Source organism: Ptychodera flava, chromosome 17 (assembly GCF_041260155.1).
Source record: "Ptychodera flava strain L36383 chromosome 17, AS_Pfla_20210202, whole genome shotgun sequence".
Lineage (NCBI taxonomy): Eukaryota > Metazoa > Hemichordata > Enteropneusta > Ptychoderidae > Ptychodera > Ptychodera flava.
Genome location: NC_091944.1, coordinates 6,541,130 through 6,557,476, shown reverse-complemented (window position 1 = coordinate 6,557,476; position 16,347 = coordinate 6,541,130). Strand labels below are relative to the sequence as shown.

The 16,347-nt window shown below is 37.7% G+C and overlaps 1 protein-coding gene across 2 annotated transcripts in view; it reads left to right on the top strand.

Annotated features, from left to right (window-relative positions):
- Window positions 1-16,347, top strand: part of LOC139115263 (dolichyl-diphosphooligosaccharide--protein glycosyltransferase subunit 2-like) — a 40,872-nt gene that overhangs the window by 11,880 nt on the left and 12,645 nt on the right. For both annotated transcript variants that reach the window (XM_070677259.1, XM_070677258.1), the window contains exons 10-12: window positions 7,877-8,004; window positions 15,126-15,335; window positions 15,818-15,932. In XM_070677259.1, the coding sequence (XP_070533360.1) occupies window positions 7,877-8,004; window positions 15,126-15,335; window positions 15,818-15,932 (453 nt within the window). The remainder of the gene's footprint in view (window positions 1-7,876; window positions 8,005-15,125; window positions 15,336-15,817; window positions 15,933-16,347) is intronic.

The following is a 16,347-nucleotide window of genomic DNA, read 5'->3' as shown; positions in this document are numbered from 1 at the left end:
GTGTCTCTCTGTTTTAGTGAACCCTTTCACCACCATGGTTTGTCCCAAATCCATTGTTTCTATGGTAAAGTTGGACCTGTATACAGGGAACTGGGGGTGAAAGGGTTAAGTTGAGAGATCACAATTTTCTTCATTCATTTGAGTACATTTGTGATGTTTTAGCAAGCCATGTCAATGACTGATTTCTTGTGATGTGAAAAGTGTTCTGAGCAGAATTTGCACTTTATGTAGTATACGCCTCGAAAGTGAAAGACTTAAACTTGCTTAAACTTTTCTCAATGATGCTCTTTACCATGCTCTTTCAAAATCAAGGATAAAAATCGGGGACCATCGTGTAAATTTTACCTGATAAACAAATTACCCAAAATTTACTGATGTGTGACATTCAAAATGGCCGCCATCTCTGTGTTAACTGTATGGAGAAAATTTTATATTCGATTTTCATAAAAGTGAGAAAGTGAAAACTTTAGAGTGGCTTAATGAGCCCTGGTAGGCAGACAGAGAAGTGTTGTTAAAAGTTGAGTCTCAATATCTGTACCCAAAGCATATTCTACCAGAAAAAAAAGTCATTGTAAAAGGGAACCTTCAGGGTACTTTTAGATGATAATAGTGTCATTGTAACGCAAATGCATAAAAGTATAGAAATACAGAAATACCAATGCATCAATGGTTCAACTGTAGAAGAATAGAAATTAAAATTAGCATCTGGCATGTCTCAAGCCAACAAGGTGTTGATACATAGCAGAGCGCCCTCACACGGTCTTAAGTACATGTGATGTGTGCACTCTATAATCAGCTTCCCTGGCTACTGACTGCCCTCTAGAGGGATGTCCAGACTAATCTTATTTGTCTCATGAGGCCTCAGAAATAGTCTAGTGTCTAGTCTGCTACCTCCTCAGGGACTGGAGCTCACGTCTTCATGGTTGAGTTTACTCAAAAGATTGGCCAACACTGAATGAACTTATTGTTGAATTTACCTCATTACCAAGTTAAATTTAGTTTGACATGAAGTCCCCATCTTTCAAATACCTCTTACAGTTATAACTCATCGGTTATGTACTATAAAATATTATACCATTCAGAAGTGAAGGGCATAGACAAGTATGTCTGTGATTATATTCAAATCCACATTGAAATTGTCAATCTCTCCAAAAATCTCCCCTTTCATTGTAAATTTGCTCATTTTCCTTCTAATATCAAATTTCTATTATGAAGCATTTCTTAGCCTAAACTGTAACTAAATGTAATATTGCAATATTCTTATCTGATTGATGAGAAATGTCCACCACAACCAGAGTATGCAGGTCAAGAATATAAAAACTGAGCCAGATCATTGGACTTTGATCAGCTGTCTTTGTTTGCGTGAACAAAACCATATATATATAATCAAGTAATGGATTTACCAAAGCTGTGTAATTCACTGAAGTGCTACAGGGCTTACAGTTGTACCTGAACAGGAAACTGCGGGTAGACAGAGAGTATTGAACGCAACTCATCCATATCACAATTTAAAAGAGGGAATACTATAAATTGTGCTTGTTTATTGACACTTGTAGCTTTAATTTACTTTGGTCTGCATCAGTTGACCCTATTGTAGCTGTACTTTACAACCTGGTTGAATAAACTTGGTCACGGTTTGTGAAAATGCTAAATATCTGCACGACATGCGTTCCTGTCAGACAAAAAAAACAAATTATTGAAAGTGTGTTGTACAACTTGTAATGTTCTACAGACAAGATTTTCAGTCAACCGAGATGAAACATCAAACTTAACGATATTCTAATGTGCAGTTATATTCAGAACATTGAACGAAAGACATGCTTTAGATCAAGTGAAACTTTACGAGGTAGTATAAACTACAGGTTTATTGAATACCTACCTAGCTTATTTTCAACTGGAATCTATTTGGCATTGTGTTAACTTTACCCTCTTGGGAAAAGAAGATGAATTGGTAGATGGTAGACTAAAGAGGTGTTAGCTGTTGGCACTGTTCCTATTGACATAGCCTAACCTTCAGCATTTTTTCTTGTCCATTCACAGATGCTACATGTGTTTATCCCTTACCGATTTGAAGTTCCAAATGACAAAAATTACATTTTTTTGACATCCATTTACAGCCCTATCCTACCATTTGCTGTTTCAACCATATTCTAGTAAAAAATGAGGTACTTGGGTATGATTGTTGAGGTGTTGCATATTCTAAACTAGATATGGTGACACTTCTGCAGTCAAAGCACTCCCAAAGGTATCATTCTATCTCTACATTTCTGTGTCAATGTAGTATGAGATGTTCATACCTACTATTGCAAATTTCACTTGATGTGTCTCATGTGTGTTCAAATGCTTGAACTTCCATTTCTACAAGTCCCATACCCATGATATTTGTGTTACTATATCCTAGCAGGGAGTCACACGTTGACACTATTTCGGTTGTGAATTTTTTAGCCCCTCAGCCTGGGCAAGATTTTTGGTATGGTTGTAAACAGTTTGCCCTGGAACTCAACTTCTCTTTGAGTAAATTCAGGAATTTCTGCAATTTCTTTAATGTCAGCCTAGAGATGGTACATGACTCAAAAGTGAAAGACTCATTCCTTCCTCAATTAAACTTTCAACCATTCATTCACCAAATCAAGAATAAAAATCAGGGGTTTCTGTGCAAGTTTAGGTACTGGAGAAACAAATTACCTGACATTTACTGATATTTGAAATTCAAAATGGCCGCCATTCCTGTGTTAAGTCTATGGTGAAAAAAAAGTTTTTTGATTCTTGAAAAACTAAGATTGTGAAAATTTTTCGTACTGAAAGAGCTTCAAAATGAGCACCCACAAGTGGTAGATCAGAACTGAAATGTAAAAGTTTGAGAGTCCGAATATCTGTCCTCAAGGCACAGTGTACTGTATATGTGCATTGTACAAAATTTTCCGATGTCAGAGAGAACTTTCCGGAGTCTGCTGTGAGTCAAGTTAGTTGAAAGGGCAAACAAGCTGTGAATTTGTTGGAATGTTGCATGAGGTTTCACTGTAAGGCAATGTCTGTCAGGAGAGAGGTGATACTGACAGTATAGCAGAAGCTCCATACAAGGGGCAAAGCCGACCTAACAAAGGATGAACAGAATTCCACATCGTGTCTATACCAGCTTCAAAACTCATTCACAACATCAAATTGTGAGTCTTGATAATATCAATACCTAAAAAAGGTAAGGTATAAGATGTCAGGATTATCCATGTTCTTGCAACTGACAATTCTTTCATGGTCAAGTGTGTAGCTAATTGTCATATCTACTCGTGCACTTCTTTGTTCTTCGCAAGGTGCTTTGCTCTGTTGTATGCTGTGGTAACCAGCATGTTGTGAATCCAGTCATCCTAGCTGATATTATCTTTGGATTTTAGCACATCGCTAGTATTTTTCAACGTGTTATAACTGTTTCTTTCATTATTTTGGACAAATTGGTAAAAAAATTTACCCACCATCACAGTCACAGTGGGTCTTTGTAGATGACACACAAAACTCAAGTGACCTACTTTCTTTCTGTTTTTCATCAGACAGATTTCATGCCCAATTTTGTCATGAGCAAATATTGCAGTTGTAGCCACCCATGCGTGTAGTATAGTATTCCTTGAATTTCCATTCCATCTTTGTGGCGGGATTAGCTCACGGCCTCGGATGAAATACAATGCCCCTAAGTTACTGCACATTGTTCACTGTTTTGGAATAGGGCAGAAAGGAACTTAAAAGTAGTCTCGTTTGCAGCTGTTCATCTGGGAATGGACAAATGGTTATGTGTCAGAAAGATTTGTAGGATTGATGGACCATGGGCAGACATGTTCTGATCTGCTTTCTGTGTGTGTAATCATGGTAAGGAAAATAATCAATGGAAAATTCTACATCAGTGTTTTAGTGCCAAAGTGTAGGTTATAGATGCCCATGGAGGCGGCTGATGTAAAAATTAAGTATGGAAGAACCCTACTAAAGCATCTGATCAGCATAAGGTAGTGTGCACCTTGATAGTGAAAGACTTAAACTTTTGCCCAAACTTTCCTAATGAAACTTTCAGCCATTCTCTTACCAAATCAAGAATAAATATTGGGGGTCACCATGCAAATTTTAATACTAGAGAAACAAATAACCCAAGATTGACAGATATTTAACATTTGAAATGGCCGCCATCCCTGTCTTAATTCTATGGAGAAAAAATGAAATTATCGATTTTCGAAAAACTAAGTCGGTGAAAAGTTTTCTTACACCAAGAGCTTTATAATGAACCCTCACAAGTGGTGGTATATCAGAAAAGAATTGTAAAAGTTTGAGAGTCCAAATATCTGTCCCCGAGGCGCGTTCTACCTTACAGACCACTACCAGTCGTGTTCTGTCCCATTGTATCCTTAGGTGACTTAGATCTGTACACTGAAAATGTAGTGGGACTTAAGAGTAAAGGAAGGTCCTTCAAAGTTGTCTGTATTGTATGTATTGAGATGAGTCCATGCAACGTTTCCTCCCATGCATGTTTGGAAAATTCTAGGTTTTGATTTATAGTATGGAAATAGCATTGAAATTCTCATCTTTTTGTGCACATGTGAATATACGGATATCTTCTTTTCACTGCTCCTCTACTCTCTTCCTTTCTGTTTATGTCCTTTTGTCTCCGACTACATCATTTCAAGCTCATGATCTTGTACTTTGTACCATAATATTTTGTATATCGGATATTTCAGGCACACTCAGAATCAAGAGAGGTTATCTTTTATAAATAACTATAATCTTTACATTTCAATTGTTCTGCAACCAGTAAGTTGACGCTTTATCTCATAATGCAGTCAGGGCCAGGTTTGGTTAACCAGTGGATTGATGAACACAGATGGAGACGCAGAAACACTTGATGATTTCCGCTTCAAAGCCTGTAATTTGGCGTGGTAGATCATACCCAGCAGCCCTGCAAACACAGATGGACTTATAGAATATGGCTCCAGGGATGTTTTTGTTTGCATGAGGCAAATGGTATTCATTTTCAGTACTCTCCTCCGCCAGTCCCCTTAACTTTGTAGACTTGATATTCCATCATGACCCCGGGCAAACACAATCTCCGTTTAGAGTTCCGTAGGTTTGCATAGCCTGTCCCCCAGGGCAAAGAGCTAAGTCTGATGCCATGGTTCTCAAAGGAGATTGGCCAAATAAAAAACATATGGATCTGCGGCCTTTCCAGTCACATATACCATGATATTATAATTTGGCAATTTTAGCGGGTAAGGTTAATTTTTATGCATTTGATTTACAAAGTTTACATTCTTGAATGAGGTGTGGCTAATTTATTCCGGCGTAAGACATCTGCTCAACTCAAAAAGTATCTAAAACCAATCAATATCATAGTCAAAGTACAACTCCACTTTTTTTTTCAAAGTTTATGATTACATGACAGAAGTGCAAGTGAACAGTAAGTGAATAGTATGGTGACAATCAGACATCCATTTTCAGGAAATCCAGCAATTTTTGCCAAATCACCAGGTGTAAGTGTAGCCTTGCCTACATGTGTGTTTCTTTTGTGCAACTGTACAAATCTCCTGCCCAAAGTCCACATTTCTTCTTCCAAGGTTATATGATATATGATATATGATTGTCAACATATGTAGTCAACTTACACAGTAGAAGGAGGATTCTCTTGTTTTTAGGACACTTTGTACAGGGGAGAGGGACTATCCAGTGTAAAGTCCTACAACCACATAGTGTTAGAGTTGAGACAAGTCAATGCAGTGTTGCTGAAATAATAAAATGAAAATTGAAGGTTATTTTGTTTTGAATTTTGAATAATAGGTGAAATATATAATATGAATTATAAATTGAATAATTCTCCTCTTCTGTATTGAATGTCATCATGTTTTGAGTGTGCATTAAGAATTACCACTTTGTGAAAGTGATCCCTGCATCAGTATGGACACCAAATTTACGCCCTACATAAGTCCATATATACTCATACAGACAAAATTGAAATTTCATTGTAGACGTGTTATATGCTCATCTCCTTCTACATACTTGTTACCCAAACAAGACGCCTATGCCACAAATCTGGCATTTCAAGGCTGTACTATGTAGCTTCTCCGTACTGTAAAAGAAATATCTGCAATTCCTCATGAGTTTACAAGGAGGTTTTAGAGTGTGTACTAATGCTCTGTCATTGTCTTTAATGTCAGTCCCCAGTAATTACGGACCTCCCCATACCCTCCCCACCCCCTACATAGACATATACATATAACGTATAAGTACCATTGAACATATAAAAGCTTGAAGTAAAGCATGTCTCTGCAGGAGGTAGACCAATTAGCGCAAGGAAATTCCTTTTCCCTTGAGACACAGAATTTGAATTTCAAATTATTTTGTAGAACTTAGATCAGTATGGCTTGGAGGTGAGATTTAATATTCTACAGCTGTAGGATGAATAATTAATGTACTGCAGATTAGCAGAGGTAAAAAAGACTCTTACCATCAACAAACACATACACATAGGTAACATACAACGTAGTACACCATGTGTTTGCGGCTGTATAATTAAACCTCAAAACGACTTAAACTATTGCTCATACTTAGCTGGAAAATGTGCAACCATCCTCTGCCATATCAGGAATGAAAACCAGGGTTGCTGTGTATAATTGAGGATTAGGAAAACAAATTTCCAACAAATTTACTGATATTTGAAATTCAAAATGGCCGCTAATGCTATGTTCATGGTATTGTGTATGGCAGAAATATGAATTTTAGATTTTAACAAAAAAACAAGACTATGAATATATCATTTACCACACAGACTCCAACATGAGTCCACTCAAGCAACCAACCTGACAAATATTTTTAAAGTTAAAGCATCATAAAACTGTTCCGTTGCTTCATTAAATTTGAAGAGTAAATATTTTTAACAATGGGGTTTCAAGACATGGTTGCTCTGCCTCCAAGAATGAAAATGAGTATACATTTTGGTGAAATGAAACCAGACACATTAAAGTGTTTGTGTAGCCGTTGATGTTATACTAGACCAGAAACCATAAACAGAATATGTGAGGGAGAAGCAGTCTGTGGAATTAAAATAAGAATTTTTTGCTATGGAATTTGTGCAAATATACATTTTTAGTAGTCCCAGATTGTGACAGATTATGAAGCTGCATCAGTAGACCCTCGTGTCTTCTTTCTCTTCACAAAGTTCACCACAGAGTTGAAGTTCTCATGGTTTTGTACAAATGTGCTGTGTAAGAACAGGGCTATGAATGAGTATTGTCTCTTTGTTGGTTCAGGAAACTGAATTGCATCAATAACTGGCCAAGTGCTGTTCAAATACAAGTTAAAATCAAGGTTTAGCTTTTTTTAGCCGACGTGATTGCCTGAATCCCAAATGAAAAATAAAGTTAGAATGTTGGGTATTATATTTCTATCACATTCAAGGAAATACGCAATGTGAAGGGCAAGGCTGTATAACAAAGGACCGATTGGCACAAAAGTGTAAAACACAAATGGCCAAAAGTTTGTATGATAAAATGATGATGCAAAGTTTCAAACTTTACTATTTACTACACCAGCCTGTTTCACAGTAACAGATTGCCTGTGTATTGCCTATCTATAGCAAGTCAAACAAATTTCCTTGTAGATTTACATCTGAAAATTTTCCCAATGCAGTGCCCTGTGTTCCTGTATTCAGAGTGTTGCTTGTTACAAGTACTAATACTCGTAGCTTTACAAATTTTGTTTGTACAGGGTGGACTGCTGTTGATTTTAGTACAGGCTTTCTCAAAGTTGTACAACTTCACGTCCAACAGTGTATACCCAGAAAAATTCTCCTAGTTTACTTCCCTGCAAGCTTGCTCACTGGCCATCCTTTTTATTTCATCATCTATTGCAGGTCAAAGTGACAAATCTGATGCATGGTTCTCTCGGCAAACTGGCGGTGACAGCCAACTCAGCCATCCATACAGAAGATGGAGCTGTAGTCCTCAGCAAGAAACCATTCACTCTTTCTGCCAGTGATCCGTAAGTTAACACTACATTCTAACAATTTAAAAAATAGCTTGGCCATCACTGTCTCCAAGTCACTGTGCCATGTTTCACTAAACTTGAAAGTCACCCTTCTTGAATGGGAGTCAGGCTCTGTTCTTAGCTGGCAACAAGTGTCGTTTGCCTTTTCTAAACTATTGGTAAGTAACAGGGACTAGCTTTTATGTGTAAATGTAGTAAACATTTTCAACTTTTTAAGCTGTCGTAGAATTCCTCATCAGAAATTGTGTCATTCAACTTTTTTAAGCTTTCTTAAAATCCCTCATCGGAAATTGTGTCATTCTCACACACACATGGTCCGTAGGGTCCTGGAAAGTCTTTTAATATCCATGAATTTTAAATTGAAGCCTCCTTAAAAGTCCTTGGAAAAGTCCTTGATTATGATATGGAGTCCTGTGCAGTCAAGGATTTTTGAAAACCACAAAGTGATTGGTGACAATATCAGAAAAATTGTATGTGAAATGCTATGTATAAATGACATTTTTATGTAATGCCTGAAAAATGGTAATTTTGAACTGCAAAAAGTTTTTGAATATTGCTGAAAATGTCCTTGGTAGTCCTTAAATTTTCAGTGACTTTGCATGGATGGATTGGAAGATCCCTGCTGTGAGCATTCATGTTGCATGGACAGTGCTAATGCTTGACAAAACTAGTATCATATATTCCCAGAAAAATCTTCTCTGGACCTTTCAGCATGTGCAGTGTGGATTCACATTTGAAGTTCAACCTTGATTCACTTTGTTATTCAGATCTGTGCATTCTTGGTAACTGTTACACATCATGCAGTGAAAGGTGATATTTTTGTTATCACTTGTCTCAGATGCATACAGCTTTGCCGTATAGTGTAGCCTTTCACGACATCACCCTTTTTTCAGTGCGTGTTCATCAGGATCCTGTGGTGCTGTCCAGACAGCTTGCCCTACTGCCTATTCTAGCTAAGGATGGTCTTGGTCAGTGGCGCATGGCTGTTGAACAGCACTCAGTATTTGTGGCATGTCTTCCCCGTTATTGCAACTAGGATTGATGTCCAGGTGCAAGCCCAATGCTGTCCTCTAAGGTCAGACAGATGTATCAATATTGTCTGTGATATTCCACTCTACTCAGCCACCTAACCTTGTGGCAAAGTCTACTTCATGTTCACCCTGTAGCAGTGGCTTTCTCTCCCTTTGTGCTGTGAACACCAATGGCCTTCCACAATATGTTAAATAGAACTTGATCGTTCCGCAGCAGAGGTTTCGGTCATTTGATATTGCTTGGTTTCTGGGTTTCAAAGTCTGGCTGCCCAGTTGGACAGATGGGTTGTGCAGTCAAGCAAGGTAGCATTTACATGACTATTAATCTCTGAGACTCATTTATTTGATCTCAGTCATTACATGTAAGTCAAGCTTGTGTCTTGACAATAGACATGGCCAATTTATTTTCACAAGATTAAAACCCAAGAACACAGTTCAAATGGTCACAAAGGGTCACTACCACATTCCGCCTGACCTAAAGCCATAGACCTCAATGCCTTCTTCTTGCAATAGGTCTTGTTGACAACTAACTATTTATATGGTATTAATAACTTTGTTTTCCTTTGAAAGTTTAATTTAATTTTGTTTGTTGAAAAGGTAATGAACAAACTGTGCACATAGCAGCAGAGTGTCGAATTCTCACCATAATATTTCCAATATGGAAAGATAACCTTAAAGCATTTCTAGAAGTTTGTGCTACTGTAAATCTCTTAAAGTACTATTATTTAAGTTGTTGTCAGCCCCTTGTTGCGTCACTTTTATTGTTAAACATTTGCATTACTCCTTTCATCACTATTATTACAATAATAATTATTATTTTATTAAAAAATTCTTAAGTAACTACATATTCATCACATTTTGCCCCATCCCAATGCAGAGGTCCAACATAGCAAACAATACAGATGTACCATTATTTTTTATGGAAGGCCATTACTTCATCACCAATTATTTCTTTGTCATTTTGATATTTGTCAAACATTCGTACATTGCATAGTGTAACCCAATAAAGTCACAATTCACCAATGGACATGTCACAACTTTTGACCACTTTATTCATATGCTATTTTTGCATCTGATCTGTGCGTTTCAGGTTAATTTGACGATTCCTTTCTATCAGTCTTTTCAAAGTAGTTCAGCTGGACTGCTTTGTGGAAACTGAGCATGTCTACACCTATGATCCATAACTTCTCTGCGTCGATATGCCAGCGTGATAATAGTCAGTTCTTTTTCTTCGCATCATATCAAATATCAAATCCATAACTTATTCGAAAAAAATATCAACCCTTTTGCTTGTAAGACAATGAACACCAATTTTGATTCAAGATCCCTGCAGTAAAAACAAATGAAAATAGATAGGAGTGTTAAAAAACAACCAGTAATGAACAGTCAACCCCTTCACCACCATGGTTTGGCCCACATCCATTGTTTTTATGGTGATTGTGGACCAGTTTACCAGGAATTGGGATGAACAGGTTCATATAACTAACGTACCAAAAGTTTAGCGTTTGACATTTAGACTTCAGTACTGACCCAAATCTTACCAGCCAATGATAAAACTGCCCAGCACTACAGCTCTGTGTTAAGTGTAGAAAGTATCCACAATCCAAACCTACAGGACAAAAGGGGAACAGCTGTTACATTGAACAACTCCCATTCTTTTCTCGTACCAAAATCTTGGAATTTTTACAAACCATCCTTTGTATGAGTGTATAAATATTAATGTTGTCCTCAGGCTAAGAGAATGACCCATTAGGACTGACATTGTTTGAAAAAAAGACAAGGAGAAGGCAAAAGTAACTTCATGACCCTTGATGACTGCCATCTTTAACATGCACAGAGATATAACGAATACTGTACAATTATTTTGCAGTATGTTTGTAATGAATAAGTCAGCTGATGAAAGTGTTCAAAAATCACACAAAAGTAGGAATTAAAGTTGTTTATGTATGTAGGAAGTTATGGACAGCTCATCTCTGGTTTAACATATGACTTTGCATTTGTATAATATCTTGTCCAAAAATATATTTCCAAATCCTGTTTGGTTTAGCAACAGTCTGATGTGTATGAATTTGAATTTCAGAAAGGTTCCTACCTTCTATTTGCATTAGTGAATGTAGGCTGGGACCCAGTGTGCTCAGGCCAGGAGCCTGTGTTCAGGACAAAGGGACACAGAATTCATACACTGTGGTTAAACCAACATTTGTTAAACACGTGCTTCACTCGAACCAAAATGTTTGCATGAGACTTTGAATAAGTCTTTGTAAGACGTTTTAAGTCACCACCCCTTGTAGAAGAGAAGCAAAACTGTTCATCTGTGAGAGGTCACCTTCATCAGGACTAGGCTAAGAAAAGATCAATAATCACTCTCCAAATTTAGACTGAGTGTTGGAGAAGTTTTCTTGAACAGACACAGTGTTTTGATCAATTTTGTTTTGGTTGAAGAAGAATTTTCATGTCAGCTGTTTGGGTTTTTCCCTGTATGTTCTACCCATCCATGATGGGAAAGCAAAGTGGATGGAAAGCAAAGTGGAAATATTACTGCATTATCAGGGGTTGATCTTTGTCCTTTCAATTTCAGAAATGTATTTGTGACCTTGGGTAATACTTTTCCTTGTATTAGCTCAAACCTGTACTTGCAAACATTCAAAGTTTTTAAGAATGAAACATGGATTCCAGTAAATTCATTGTAAAGATTTAAAGAAAAAAATTTAAGTGTGTGACAACTTCACCATGTCAACTCTGAAAAATAAGTAATTGTGTGAAATAACGGTAAAGTATTTGTCATTGCACAGTTGTGAAACTCATCCATGTGTACAGACTTATTTGGACAATAGTGATTTCATCAGCCGGATACCAAGCATTAGGCATTGGGTACCCCACCTCCTGCCCCATCATTGCAGAGTTAGCTAGTAACAGCTGAAAGTACGGTGTCACTGGAGCGGAATGGATTGCAGCATGTGTCAACAGTGGTGCACAAAACACAAAATCTTGACCCCAGAAAGTGCAATTGCAACGTTTATGCTACTACAAATTGAAAATGAGGCTTTATTGATGAACTTGCGGTTGAGGACAGCCTTACATAACACAAGTGATACATGCTGGACTGAGGGAGTGTCTCAAAAAAAGCTAAGTTTGTCACATTGATCCGAAAATTTTATAAAAAATGAAGGCAATACAGAATTTTTATGTGAGAAAATACAGAGGAAATTTACGATGAGAAAACAACTCGGAAAGCAAAACACAATACACAGTTTAATATTAGTTTTATTGGTCTACACAGTAGATTTGTAAACTGATGACATGCCACATTGTCTGTCCTGTGGTTTTCATTTTAAAACTTACAGTACTGTAACAATTTCAGGGCTAAACCCATTCTGATAGGGGTAGCTCTGGTATAACAAACTGAGGCCTGAAAGGGTTAAACATGTACCAGAGATGAATAAACTATACGTAAATGTACACAGACCCACACTCAAGGAAAAGAAAAGAGAAAGAATCACTGAATGATCCTTAAACCCTTTTCCTGCAAGTCCATATTTCATCACCAGGTCAAGATGGTTGAATTAATGAAACACACGTATTCCATATGATGTATTTTAACACAATACTGTACATTTGAAGGCTGTTGAAAACATAATACTGTAAAGTTGATTTTTTTTGGACAAAAGATGCTATAATATACCAAGCCAAGTGGGTGAAATACGTCATGTTTTGGTCAATACCACTTTTTACTGACTTGGCTGATGGGGAAGTGATACAGTTATTACTGTCTGGCAGGAAAGGGTTAAAGAAAACCACTTGTATATGCAGACAAATGTATTGCCGTTGTCAGCTGTTTTCTGTGCAGGTTGCTTAGCAAATGCAGGTTTAGTTTCCCTATGACTGTAGCAGTAAAAGCTGATGAGATCTTGTAGCATCAATTGTCCATGTGCATCCGTACATATTTGTATATATGGTACGTACACTCACAGCCAAAAAGATGGTTTCCATGGTTTCCATATGTAGAAGCATTACCAGATAAAGACAAAATTGTGTCACAAAGAACTAGAAATTTTTGGAACCCGCAAATTGGCCAAAAAGTATAAAATCATCAAAAGTCATCAATTCAGAAAGTAACCGACAGATTACGTTGATTTTTAGTTTTCAAATACTTCCAGCATCATGTAGCTCTTAAAAAGTATCAGTGGCGTCACAAATTGCATATTTATAAATCACAAAGACATTTTATTGTGGCAGGTAAGTTGTAACTCTGATGCTTCATATTACTGATTCCGTAAACTATTGTGATTTTCACAACCTTGAACTTCATCACATTTATCCCCAGAGTGAATGAAACATTTGTGTAGTGCAAGGCAGTAGAGCCTTGAGTGCATCAATGTCCTTGACACTTGCAAAGTTGTATTGGACAAACCGAGATTGTGGCCTTCAATATCGGTTACTCGGTCATAACGGGTCAGGTGTACCATATCCAAGCAGCTGTTTGTGTAAATAATGGAATTCATCCACCAATTCAACATACTTGAAAGTCCATAATCGTGACAGGCGCTGCGGTTTATGACTCAAAAGCTTTAGGGTGTATTGATTCATCAGTAAAGTAGTAGAGAACCTGAACTGATGGAGCAATAAAGGCAGTGCTTTTAAGCAGGTTTATTGTCATCCTGATTGCCATTGACATTATGCAGTCGCTTTCTTTTGTTCAGGAGCGTTATCGAAATTCTTCATCGTTGCTGCGGTGAAACAGGCTATGCGTCTAATCTCCCTGTACAAGGTGTTTGACTGTAAAAGTGGATATTCCTAATAAGGTTAATCTGACCTGCTTTCAACGGATAACTTAGCTGTCTCTTTCATGTTCAAGAGCTATTAAGGTGTTTGAAAAGTCTTCCCACCTTAGTTTGTGATCTAGTACAATATATGAATGACATGGTCATTATGCATATGAGCCTTCAGACCAGAGCCTATACATTGAAGCTTTGTTGGCACAGTAAAGAAATTGTTTTTTAAGTGATTGTACTCTTTTTATTAGCATTTGAAGGGCTAGTTGAAATTTTGGCAAGTTTATCTTCAGAAAAGTAGTTGACCATTTTCTACCGAAATGTTGAAGTGTTGATGACATATGGAAAGCAAGCTCTATTGAGATCGTGAATTCTCCTTCGAGAACATGTAAAACACTTTGTGAAAGTTGAAGACATCATAAACATAGTCTGTTGATGCAGTAGTACCATTTATAGCTACCTGACTGCTGTCATCATCACAATAACCATGGATGTGATTCAAACATATAACTGGGGACGCCATGACTCCTGTGAAGAAGGAATTTATGAAAATTGTTAAATTTGCACAACATTAGTAGTGTGCAAAAAAAGGGCTAAGATTTTAAAGTTATCGTACCACAAGTGTTATGTAGAAATGACAAACAAAGGAAAGATAGGTCTGGTGAACCTTATCGCAGTCCGCACCATTCATGGACTCATAGATACCAGTGTAAGCCAATATGTCTTCAAGGCACCCTCTTCAATCCCTGCTTCTTGCATTAAATGAAAATGTGTGAAGTGTTCAATAACATGTTCTCAATCTGTTGCTCTCCATTGAAAGTTTCCTCAACTGAATAAAATTCTGTCAAATAAATCTGACAATAAAATGGGGTACGGGGAACCTTGTAAAATGAAGGCCTTGAACTTTTGCTCAAACTTTGTTCAAGAAAAGTCTTTCAAAAATAAGAATACAAAAATCAGGAGTCACCATACAAATTGTGGTAACTGAGAAACAAATGACCTACATTCACCGATATTTTAAATTCAAAATAGCAGCTATCCTGATGTTGACACTATTGGGAAAACTGAATTTTCAGTTTTCACATTGAACAAGAAACTGAAAACATTAGGTCTACAAGTTTTTAAACAAGTCCATGCAAACAGTAATAATGGCATTGTTCAATTTTGAGAGTCTGGTACCTTCTACCTGAAGTCAATTCTGAAATTATGAGAAAAAAAAAATTGCTTGCATGAAAAGCATAGGCCAAGCTGATTGGCATTCTCACAATGGACACTTTCTCACACTCTCGAATATTCTTTTTAACTGACACAGATCTCTGTATGAGTTGGACTTGATGCAGGCTAAGCCAGCACCAGGCTTCTACAGCATTGAAGTCAATGTCACTCCCAGCAAAGAGGACAAGCGTTTGATCGGCACCAGTGGGTCAGAGGTCAAGGTCAAAGTGACCACCGAAATAGCAGTGTTGAACTCTGAGATTGCAGTCATGGACAGAGACCAGGCCACCGCTGCCAAGGCAACCAAGTAAGCTATGAGTCCCTGCTTATTAATCATTTATGTAATTATAAATTAATAATATTGCCATTATCTTCTGCGACAAAACTCTCAATTCTCAACTGTGTAGGAAGTACTGAAATAAACTAATATCAAGTATGTTACCTCCCAGACAATTATTACTGGGATAGTTTAGGCAAGGGTTAGGGTACATATGTGACGGATAACTGTCCAGAGCACCTTTAGCTTACTTCTATCGCACCGTGGTATGAGGACAGTCACCCCCAGACATTTTCCCTTGCACATCAGTTGAGGCTAGGGTTTGTTATTGTGCCCATGGTAAGTGCTCAGTGGGGTACCTGTCCCAGGGGTAACTGCCCTAGAACCCAAGCTTTTGCTGCTAAATCAATGCTTTTACTTTTCCAAATACCAGGTGGTCATGCACATTGGGTTCATATTTATCTTGTCCTATCATGATCATAAACCTATCAATCTCTGTCCTGTTTTCTCAGAGTACAGTATCCAAACAAGATAGAGAAACCAGTGGAAGCTGATCATCACCAGAATGTCATCATGAAGTTTACTCTGAAGGACAAGACTTCCAACAAAGTTATGACAGCTCATCAAGTGAGTTACTCTCCTATCCAAACACCTGCCTACCCATTTACGGTCTGATAATGGTTCAACCCTGCCATTTTAGTCCCCGCGGACGAAGTCCGGCGGGGACTTATAGATTGGGTCCCGTCTGTGCGTCCGTCCGTCCGTCCGTCCGTCCGTCCGTCCGTCCGTCCGTCATCAACAGTTTCTCAGACACTGCTAAACCAATTTCGTTCAAACTTGGCACAAAGGCATAGCACTATGACCTACAGATGCACGTCGATTTATTTTGTGATACGATCCAATATGGTCGCGAGGCGGCCATTTTGTTGCGATTTTTCATGTCTTTGGACCATAACTCAGACATCCTTGAGCAGATTCTGTTCAAACTTGGCACAAAGGCATAGCACTATGACCTACAGATTCACGTCAATTTATTTTGTGA